Source organism: Microchirus variegatus (assembly GCF_963457635.1).
Source record: "Microchirus variegatus genome assembly, chromosome: 19".
NCBI classification, from domain to species: domain Eukaryota; kingdom Metazoa; phylum Chordata; class Actinopteri; order Pleuronectiformes; family Soleidae; genus Microchirus; species Microchirus variegatus.
The window spans coordinates 5,231,442-5,242,937 of record NC_139820.1 but is presented as its reverse complement, the minus strand read 5'-3'; the positions used below and the strand labels follow the sequence as shown (position 1 = coordinate 5,242,937).

The 11,496-nt window shown below is 42.0% G+C and overlaps 2 protein-coding genes across 2 annotated transcripts in view; both read left to right on the top strand.

The window, feature by feature from the left end:
- LOC310940643 (high-affinity choline transporter 1-like) overlaps positions 1-1,781 on the top strand; it is a gene marked incomplete at both ends in the record, with an annotated part of 4,258 nt that extends 2,477 nt beyond the window's left edge. Inside the window, 4 exons of the mRNA XM_083905632.1 lie at positions 1-73; positions 661-814; positions 913-1,130; positions 1,230-1,781. The exon at positions 1-73 is cut by the window's left edge and continues 71 nt beyond it. Coding sequence (XP_083761758.1) covers positions 1-73; positions 661-814; positions 913-1,130; positions 1,230-1,781 — 997 coding nt within the window. The remainder of the gene's footprint in view (positions 74-660; positions 815-912; positions 1,131-1,229) is intronic.
- A 1,741-nt stretch (positions 1,782-3,522) lies between these two features.
- Positions 3,523-7,773, top strand: LOC310940642 (high-affinity choline transporter 1-like; the record flags this gene model as incomplete). The annotated part of the gene is made up of 8 exons (XM_083905631.1): positions 3,523-3,706; positions 3,974-4,087; positions 4,414-4,569; positions 5,474-5,622; positions 6,064-6,207; positions 6,642-6,795; positions 6,904-7,121; positions 7,222-7,773. The coding sequence occupies 8 exons, from the start codon at positions 3,523-3,525 to the stop codon at positions 7,771-7,773; spliced, it is 1,671 nt and encodes a 556-aa protein (XP_083761757.1).
- Between the last annotated feature and the right edge of the window lie 3,723 nt (positions 7,774-11,496).

The following is an 11,496-nucleotide window of genomic DNA, read 5'->3' as shown; positions in this document are numbered from 1 at the left end:
ATTTCAAGAACCCTGGGTTGGCACACTGGAGAAAGAGGATGTCTGGAAGTGGATTGATGAGTTCTTAATGATAGTAAGTTGAGTATTCATCATCAGGTGTAAACTACTTCCTTGTTTAGGGCATGAATTTTCTCGAGGATCTACACTACCATTCAAATGTCTGGGGTCACTTAGAAATGTCCTTATTTTTTGAAGGAAAAGCACCTTTTTTTAATGAATATAACATTAAATTATTCACAATCCAATATATACATTGTTAATGTGGTAGACGACTATTCTAGCTGCAAACGTCTAGTTTTTAATGGAATATGTACATAGGTGTATAGAGGCCCATTTCCAGCAACCATCTCTCCAGTGTTCTTATGGTACATCGTGTTAGAAGGCTAAACCTTATAGCAATTATGTTAGCACAGCTGAAAACAGATTTGCTGGTTCTTTGACGAAAGCAGAGCTTGAAGGGCAAAATAAATTGTTATTTTGCCGATGCTTGATAGGACCATCAGCATTGTGTCTGTTTAGGCCTAGACTACATACGTGTGAGTCCAGGGCCAATGTCCCACATTTTGTATTCATAAATTATGTACGTGAGAAGACATTTGTACTCAACATCTGTCTTAAATTCCACTAGATTTATTTCACTTATGCTGTTTCTTTCTCCAGTCTCTTGGGGGTCTTTCATCTCAGTGCTTCCACCAGAGGACGCTGTCTGCCTCCTCATCACAGACAGCCCAGTTAACCTGCTATGCTGCTGCCTTTATGATTGTCATACTGGGAATACCTTCAGTGTTGGTCGGGGCTGTCGCTGCCTCCACAAGTGGGAATTATGTTTGAGAGACGTCAAACAGTAGGTGTTTGATTACTGTGTGGATGTTCAGAAGTATCAAAAGTTGAACCTTCATATCTCTTGTCCAGACTGGAACCTGACGATGTATGGCTCTCCGTCTCCTTATGAACGTGGTGAGCAGTCCATGGTCCTTCCTCTGACTCTGCAGTACCTCACTCCATCTTTTGTTTCAATCATTGGAATTGGAGCCATCGCTGCAGCCGTCATGTCCTCTGCAGACTCAGGCCTGTTATCGGCAACTTCTGTTTTCTCATCAAACATCTACAAGAACATTCTGCGCAAACAGGTGAGGACTGCAGGACACTGGTGGTGGCAGCAGCTCAGTGGCACAGAGTCTGAAGCCCTGAATGAATATAATGACAGATCTCATTTTCTGTGTCCCCAGGCCTCAGATCGTGAAATGCAGTGGGTGATTCGGATCACAGTGGTGGTTGTGGGTGTCCTTGGAACATCCATGACGTTTGTTTCTAAAAGCATCATCGGCATCTGGATTCTTGCAGCAGACGTTTCCTACACCCTTATATTCCCCCAACTGGTTTCTGTGCTCTTCTTCAAAGTGACAAATGGGTACGGTGCTGTGGTGGGTTACATTGTAGGGCTGATTGTGAGGATTCTGTTAGGAGAGAACGCTGTAGGTCTTCCTGTGGTTCTTTGTCTTCCTGGTTGCACACTGGAGGACGGGGTCTACGTCCAAACATTTGCGGTCAGAACATTCTCCATGCTTTGTACTCAGATAACCATCCTAGCTTTTTCTGCACTGGCTTTGGTCCTGTTCAACAAGGGCCTGCTGCCTGAAAGATGGGACATTTTCAAAGTAAAGCGTAACAATGCTGTACCACCAGGAGATGCTGTCACTCAGAACCTCAAAGATGGAGCTGGAAGTGATGCTGAATGTGATGACAATGGAGACGGACTTCCCTTAGAGCCCATGTTGTAGGCTGGGTAAACTGCTGGTTAAGCTGGTATTTTAGTTTGATAAAGTCACATTCACAAAACTTGCATGTTACGACCGTCACTGAAGTGTGTCCTCCTCAATCTTGTTTATATAGCACTTTAATCTCATGTTTTTATATCATTTTTACAGATAACTTTAATTCTTTGTGTGTTTTTGGGCAGAGTCAATGATGACAGCAAAGAAATGTCATTGTATTGTTCACAATGACAGGTCGGGTATCCAAAAAGTGCGATATTGGCATAGGGCCCTAACCCGTGTCAGCCCCAGGGCTCTATAGCGCCCCCAGAAGTCAGGCTATGGTCAGACAAAAGTCGTCCGATCTGGACAGAATTTGGTGAGTGTGTTAAGCTTCGTCCAAATTTTCTTGAGGAATATTTTGGGAATTTTTGAAGCAAGATAAAGTGGTCAAATTTGCATAAATGCTAAATATTTCATTTTTTTCTTTTGTGTATAAGTCACACATAGTCGTTCCAATTTAAACCAAACTTGGTACAGTTGTTGCTCTCATGATTCCAAACACATTTCCAATGTACTTCCATCAGCTCAGCCCACCCAGAAGTCGGCCGTTTTGGAAAAAAAGAAAAATGACGAGTGAATGCATTTGAATGAATTCCTCCTAGCACGTTTGAGCTAGCCCCGCCAAACTTAGTACATAAGTTCGAGACAAGTTAATGATTACATTTTTTAAAAAGCTATTATATAACTCAAAAGGTGTGGCCTCAGTGCTCCAACAAAGTTGACCTATAAATTCCAATTTTTTAAATCTTTAACGTGAACAGAACTACATGATATTTCTCAAAGTCATCAAATATGATGAGTCAATTGATATTGATGAGCGTGGCATTGAATCTTTGTTTTTTTGGTCTCTCTGTGACCTTGTGATGGACTGAGAAGTCGCATTTACACAAAACGTGACACGTAAATTAATTCATGGATTTTGGTACAAAGTGTGTCCCTGAATAAAAAAAAGCAAGATGACCATCGAGTGAGGGATACGGTGAGGTCAGGGAACTGCTGCGCTCCCTGGGTTGCAGGGTCATGACATGGAGTCTTACAAGCGGTCCTAGTTATTATTATTGTTGATTATAGAGGAGGCAGGAGGCAGGAGTTTGATACTTACATGTTGTAAGACAAAATTGTTTAGTAAACATTACATAGTTTACACAGCGAATTTCCATTACCAGTTGTCTGTCGTCTGCTCCGCTGTGGGCGGTCTCACATGTTCCTATTGTTTTGTTTTGGAGGGAGGTCTACCGCGCATGCACCATTTATGGTCTATGGCAGGGCTCTTCAATCCTGGTCCTGGGGACCAACTGCATGTTTTCGAAGTTTGGTTGCTCCAACACACCTGATTCAAATGTTCAGCTCATCAACAAGGCCTGCAGAAGCATGATAATTTGAATTAGTTTTGTTGGAGAAACTTTCAAAACAGTTTCCCTCATCTCAGGGTTAAGTATCTCAGAATATTCACAAAACGGGCCCCAGGTGAGGATAAAGGGTGTGGAACAACAGGTGACAGTGATGATACATGGAAAAAAACTAAGCACTGTGAATTTTAAAAGTCTGGTTTTAGTGAGATGGTTCACTCAACCGTGCCATTTGTGGATCAGAAGTAAACAAAAATCATACACCATAAAAAATGCGTGACGCACCAGTTCAACAACAATTGAACTGGTCCATCTAGTTGCATTTCAGTGCTTGAGCCCCACAGAAGCAGAACACCATGGCGCTGAACATCGCTGGAGTGGTTGCAGTTGTTGTATTTTACATCTTAATCCTGGGCACGGGGATTTTAGCTGCCCGCAAAGCCAAGAAGGCTGAGAAGACCAGCAGTGGCAGCAGGACGGAAGTGGTCCTGCTTGGAGGCAGAAACATCAACTTGCTGGTTGGGATTTGCACCATGACTGGTGAGTAGATAGCATGTTAAAGCCCAACCATATTTGTTTTCACAGCAGATATAATTAGTGGGACAGGTTTTGAGTGAATTTGGGTTTCACTCCAGGTTTACGAGAACCAGGGTGAGGCGAGAGTAACTCTAAGACTTTATTATCTTAAACTTTAGATTATCTCCCCATATTTGAAGTAGGATTAACATCTCCAAAAATGAGTTGTTTTATTGATATAAATATGTATATCAATAAAACTGTGTTATGAGTTGTGTGGTTTTTCTGCAGCTACATGGGTGGGAGGTGGTTTCATCCTTGGTGTGGCTGAGGCAGTGTACAGTCCAAAGATGGGCTTGATCTGGGCTCTAATTCCTGTCCAAGGCTCTGTGTCTTTCATCATAGGTAAGTAATGATGTTAGTAATGGTTTGATCCTTGTGTGTCCTCACATGTCATTGTGTCCATCACCATGTCCGCCCCTGCCAGCATGGAACAAATCTCAACAGGATTCTGTGCATTGCCCGATCTTTTGAGCAGATCGGGTAATGCACGGTGAGGTAACAGGACACTTCCTGTTTCTTGATAAAATTCCAATGGTTCCTTGGCCACTCCCTTTGAATCTGCAAAACATTTTCATGTGTCTAGTTCAAATTGACACATTTTTCATGTAGGTACATTGTTCAAATGTATTCAGATAAAATGATATTTAATATCTCATCCATGTCACAAGGTGGCCTTTTCTTTGCCAAGCCAATGAGGGACAAGAAGTACATCACCATGCTGGACCCATTCCAGATAAAGTATGGCAACGTGTTGAGTGCTGCTCTGGTGCTGCCCACTCTGCTCATGGATGTGCTGTGGGTGGCGTGCACTCTGCTTAGTTTAGGTAAACACACGACATGAAATGAAAACACATGGTGTATATGGTGCTGTTTGTTAAGTTGCTTATGCTCAACTCCAAACAATGACGGGTACAAATGGTATGAATTTCACTTTCAATCAAATTTACAGCAAAAAAAAGAAAAATGTAATCTTTTTGAAAAAAATATTACAATTAGATTTAACATTTAAAGGGACAATATGTAGTATTTATGGGTTTATATAACCCAAAATCCACTTTTTTATACATATTGTGTGCTCCTGCATTGTCTAGTCGCTGTATAATATTCACCCCTTTAAAGGTGAAGTAGGTAGTTTATAGTGCCATCTAGGGGAGAGGCTGAAATTTACAAGAAAGAACTGCTCCTCTGCTCACCCCCTCCCTTCCCTGAGCGCTACGGTATCCTCAGCCGGTCAAATGTCGTCCTCGTCGTCTTTCTCCGTGTCAGCTGATGAGGTTCGTGAGGCGAGGGAGAGGGCGAGCTACCGCGTACGTAGCAGACGAAGCGGAGAGAGAGGAGGCGGGACTTCCGCTACAAGTAAAGCGACGCTTGATTTGTTCTCTCGCGTTTGTCCTTACAGGCTCCCGTAGAAACATGGTGTCGTGGCAATGCAGTAGCGGTCCGCAACCATGTTATTTTACATGACTTTTTGAAACACTACGAAAATTAAACAAAGAATATTATACAGCGACTAGACAATGCAGGAGCACATAATATGTATTCAAAAGTGGATTTTGGGTCATATAAACCCATAAATACTACACAGTGTCCCTTTAAAATGTATGTGTAAATGTTGTTTGGAGTAAGGCTTACATTCAACAGAAGAAACTTACCAAATGGCGCCCCATAGTGCTAATGAAAAATTTTGTGCTGTATTTGCCTGTCTGTGTTTGTGGTTTTGTCCAACAGGAAAAACCATGACTGTGATCCTGGACTTGCCCTTTGCTTATTCTGTGTGGATCTCATCAGCTGTGGCCATTATCTACACTTTGTTAGGAGGCCTTTACTCAGTGGCCTTCACTGACATCATCCAGCTTAGTCTCATTTTTGTCAGTTTGGTGAGTCGACAGCATAGCACGTGTGTTCAAGACATACTGTGAATTATCTACAGTGGTGTTTCCCAAAGGTTTATGTCGACCCACTTTTTAAAGATGGCAAACTATTTTGACCCAAATCACAACATAAATCATGACAAAAGCTAATTTGTGCTCATCTACGGGACATGGTGAAATCTGGTTGTAAAACTTCAACATGGCATTGGTCAAATTGATAATCTCAAGATTTGATTGATTTGGGTTAGGGTTAGCTTACTATGCTCACAGTGCTAGCAGCCAAACTACCAGACAATGCTAAAACAGGTACGACAACAATGCAAACAAACGTTTACTGGCAGATAAGATTCAAAAACATTTAGCATTAGCAGCAAAAAAGAAAAGAAGAAAGAAGTGATGGGGTCATCCTGTAAAGCTAATATCTTTAGTCTCTACATGTGTTAACAGTGGCTGTGCGTCCCCTTCATCCTGCTCAACGATACGTCTTTAAACATCGTAGACACAGCTCTGAACTACACATTTCAAGAATCCTGGGTTGGCACACTGGAGAAAGAGGATGTCTGGAAGTGGATTGATGACTTCTTAATGATAGTAAGTTGAGTATTCATCATCAGGAACTTTCTCGAGGATCTACACTACCATTCAAATGTTTGGGGTCACTTAGAAATGTCCTTATTTTTTGAAGGAAAAGCACCTTTTTTTTAATGAATATAACATTAAATTATTCACAATCCAATATATACATTGTTAATGTGGTAGACGACTATTCTAGCTGCAAACGTCTAGTTTTTAATGGAATATGTACATAGGTGTATAGAGGCCCATTTCCAGCAACCATCTCTCCAGTGTTCTAATGGTACATCGTGTTAGAAGGCTAAACCTTATAGCAATTATGTTAGCACAGCTGAAAACAGATTTGCTGGTTGTTTGACGCAAAGCTATGTACGTGAGAAGAAATTTGTACTCATCAACATCTGTCTTAAATTCCACTAGATTTATTTCTCTTGTGCTGTTTCTTTCTCCAGTCTCTTGGGGCTCTTTCATTTCAGTGCTACCACCAGAGGACGCTGTCTGCCTCCTCATCACAGACAGCCCAGTTAACCTGCTATGCTGCTGCCTTTATGATTGTCATACTGGGAATTCCTTCAGTGTTGGTTGGGGCTGTCGCTGCCTCCACAGGTGGGAATTCCGTTTGAGAGACGTCAAACAGTAGGTGTTTGATTACTGTGTGGATGTTCAGTACTATGGGTTAGTATAAAAAGTGGAACCTTCATATCTCTTGTCCAGACTGGAACCTGACGATGTATGGCTCTCCGTCTCCTTATGAACGTGGTGAGCAGTCCATGGTCCTTCCTCTGACTCTGCAGTACCTCACTCCATCGTTCATCTCAATCATTGGAATTGGAGCCATCGCTGCAGCCGTCATGTCGTCCACAGACTCAGGCCTGTTATCTGCAACTTCTGTTTTCTCATCAAACATCTACAAGAACATTTTGCGCAAACAGGTGAGGACTGCAGGACACTGCTGGTGGCAGCAGCTCAGTGGCACAGAGTCTGAAGAACATGAATGAATATAATAACACATCTCATTTTCTGTGTCCCCAGGCCTCAGATCGTGAAATGCAGTGGGTGATTCGGATCACAGTGGTGGTTGTGGGTGTCCTTGGAACATCCATGACGTTTGTTTCTAAAAGCACCATCGCCATCTGGATTCTTGCATCAGACGTTTCCTACACCCTTATATTCCCCCAACTGGTTTCTGTGCTCTTCTTCAAAGTGACAAATGGGTACGGTGCTGTGGTGGGTTACATTGTAGGGCTGATTGTGAGGATTCTGTTAGGAGAGAACACTGTAGGTCTTCCTGTAGTTCTTTGCCTGCCCGGTTGCACACTGAAGGACGGTGTCTACGTCCAAAAGTTTGCGGTCAGAACATTCTCCATGCTTTGTACTCAGATAACCATCATAGCTTTTTCTGCACTGGCTTTGGTCCTGTTCAACAAGGGCCTGCTGCCTGAAAGATGGGACATTTTCAAAGTAAAGCATAACAATGCTGTACCACCAGGAGATGCTGTCACTCAGAACCTCAAAGATGGAGCTGGAAGTGATGCTGAATGTGATGACAATGGAGACGGACTTCCCTTAGAGCCCATGTTGTAGGCTGGTTAACCATTTATCTTTCCCTTTCATAAGCTGCTGTCATTGTTGGAATTTTAGTTTGAAACAGCAAGGTAAAGTTATTATAGTATAGTTATTAAAGTATAGTTGTTAGTTAACACTCTTCAAAGTTCCGATTCTGACTCTAAGAGCTTGCACAAATATTCATGATATTTGGTACTTGCAAGGAATTTTTATAAAAGCCTATGAGATAGCAAATGAAGTGCTATTGCCCACGATGGTTAAAATGAAGTAATCGTTGAAATAATTAACAATTTTCAAATTAAATCATGAATATATTGTTAAAGTTCTTTACATCTTCTTCGGACCGTTATTAAATAACCTTTTAGTTAAGAGTTATGTGTATAAATTTAAACTTATACTAATATCAGATGAAGTTTAATTCAATTACCAAAGCAATCATTTAAAATCTATACTACTTGTTACAGATTAGACTGTAGATTTGTTGCTAAACTACACAATCAATGATCCTCGGCTAAAAAAAATCTAATCGAATTGTGACCTTAAATTTGAAAATGGAGGATCTAGGATTTGCAGAATACTATACAAAATCAGCGACTTTGATGTATTTCTTCCTTCTGTTACATACATATATGCCTTTTCATGGCTCCAGACAGAGCCGAGTTCCTGGGTGATGGTGACGCCACTTAAATAAATAAATAAATAAATAAATAAATAAAACATTACTGTGCTTTATGATTATCTTTATCGTTTTATTACATTTGCTTTCCCATTACATCCCATAAAGTGATGCACATGAACGTATACTGATGTAATCTCTGTGGCTAATGCTTTTTCAGTCGTATGAACTCGTACAGCCTGAAAACGATGGCGGCGATGATGATGATGATGATGATGATGATGATGATGATGGGTGTCAGGAAGTCAGGAAGTCAAAGGACCAAAGCGGCCCCGCCCACCACCACAACCACCATCACTCACCCTCCCGCGCACTCACCATGTTGTAAATACCCAAATCAATACAAATCTTTTAAGCCTTCTTCCTTTGGTGTTTTCCACTCTCTATCTTTCTCATCCATCCATCCTGGCAGATCACTTACATTATAATAGTGTGTGTATTTGTGTGTGTGTGTGTGTGTGTGTGTGTGCACCCTGGTGTGGGATCTCATTTTAAACAACCACACAGATTTATCAGGTACTCAATGTAGCTATTGAGGTGATGTAGAGGAGGAGCAGTGGATGACACTGTTGTCTGACAGCAAGAAGGTCCCAGGTTCAAACCCTAGTTCTTCTCACATCCTTACTTAAAGGTGCATTATGTAATAAATCTAAATCAACTGGCCTTAAAATCCTCCTAATATGTCACAGAGACTCGGGAATAATGTTCATATAACAAACTGAACTCACCAACAACAACAGTACAGCCAAAATATTTACATTAAAAAAAATGTTTTGCAGACTGCAAATCATGTTTATGTTTTGAAATCATGTTTTTGGCATGTGGCGCCACCTACCGCCGTCTACCAATCATTGCAGTCCGTAGAGTCTCAGCTGCCGAGCAACCACGGGTTGCCAGTTAAAACGAAACCTAAAAGACCTCCGTGTCGGCTGAGATTGGCACCAGTGACCCTCATGTGGAGGATAAAGCGGTAGAAGATGAGTGAGCTACTTGTTACAGTTAGTTAGTTCCAGGATGAACCTGCCTTTACGATATGGAATATCTGAGTTTAAGAGGACTGGAAGTGGACCTGCAGCTGGACCACACCATCAGCTTCAGTGTTGCTCGCTGTAGGTTTCACATGGTGCTAAAGAATGAAAATGAAAAACAAAATGAACATCTTTCCTCAGTTTTTGCTGCTTCAGGCTGCCTCCGTGTCTCTTGTTTGTACGTGTGTCACCTGTGTGTGTGTGTATATGTGTGTTTGTGAGGGCGTGTTATCCATCATGCTTGACACGAGGAGTCGCTCTGACTGGCGACCCTGAGGCAACACAGACGTGGCTTCCTGTTGTGTGTGCGTGTGTGTGTGTGTGTGTGTTCTAGGTATTACTCGTGTTGTAGGCAACTAAATCTCACGCTACAAAGCAGTCCTAGTGTAGTCATAATGTAAATTATCGTATTTCCATATTACAATGAAAACTAACTCCCATTGTGAAGCCTCAACTTTCGTGATTTTGACCATCGCCTGCAACCAGGCAGACAACCGCACTTTGAGACCATTCATTCCTCAGTGAGAAGAAGCTCGATTTCCCACAGACTTCAATTCAAATTGGCTTCACCAAAAAAAACAACCAAAAACAAACTCTTCACTCTCCTTCTGTTTGATTTCATTCCTCGTTTTCCACCCTTCTTCTCTTTACAAGCTGCACCCACTTTTCCGTTCCCTCCACTTTATCTCAACCTCTAATCTGACTCAAAGAAAGTAAGAAAGAATTAAAGATATTTCACCACTTCCTGGTTCTCGTCCAATGGCAGTGCATTATTGACTTATCATAAGTGACTGCTGTGTAATGGAGGCATAGGAGTCTGGATGGCATTAGAGTGAAGCTGCGGCTGTGATTGGATTATGGTGAAATGCTATACCGTGGATATGTTTAGCGGCAAGTATTTGATGTAAAAAGTGGTGCATGAGGTTGCCTGCGCCACTCACTGTGGTCCACATTTGACCTGATTGACATTATGCGCTTTGAATCATCAAATATTTATCAACGCGGAATTGATCAAATACAGTATGTGTAAAGGAAGACGCATTCAAAAGTCCCCAAAAAATAAACTAGCTATCAAAAGTTTGTGGTCACTTAGAAATGTCCTTATTTTTGAAGGAAAGGATCTTTTTTTCGATAAATATAACATTAAATGAATCAGAAATACCCTCTATACATTGTTAATGTGGTTGAGGGTGTTGGATGATTAGAAAATCCTTGAAAACCCTTGTGTTAGCACAACTGAAATCGGTTTTGCTTGTTCTTTGACGAAAGCAAAGTTTGTCGGGCAACGTGCAACTGTTTTGATGAATAAAAGTGTGACTTTTAATGGAAAACACCAACAAGTATAGGTGACCCCAAACCGTTGAACGGTAGTCTATATTTTCCTACCTGTCACTTCCTTCAGTATCACATGCAGCGAAGCACCCGCTCACATGGCTTCTCGTATCAACTGCTATGCCGATGATACCCCTCTGTAGCTGTCGTCCCCACCTGACGACCACACGGTCTATCTCAGCAAGATCGTCTCTCTTGACATATCTGCATGGACCTCCAGCTAAACCTCTCCAAAGCTGAACTGCTGGTCTTCCCAGCCAAGCCAACGATGCATCATAACATCTGCGTTAATCATATCGACTGCCTATCGCTGTCTCCTTCCAAGCTAGCGAGAAACTTGGGTGTCGTGATTGATGGACAGTTGACCTTCACAGCTTTAGCACTATTCAGTATCAGGAAAAACCAGGCCGTACCTAACTCAACAGGCTACCCATTGCCCAATTACAGGCTTTGGCCATCTCCCACCTTGACTACCCCTACAGATGGTGTGCCTGGTCTTCAAGTGCTAACCCTAACCCTGTGATACGAACATAATAATAATCACATATCTTACCCGTGTAATGGCGCCCATAGGTCGCCCTGGTTATCGCAACTCAAGTGGTAACCCTAACCCCAACCCCAACCCTAACCCTAACCCAAACAAACCCCTACAGATGGTGTGCCTGGTCTTCAATCAGCCTAAAAGGGCACATGTCCACCAGAGAG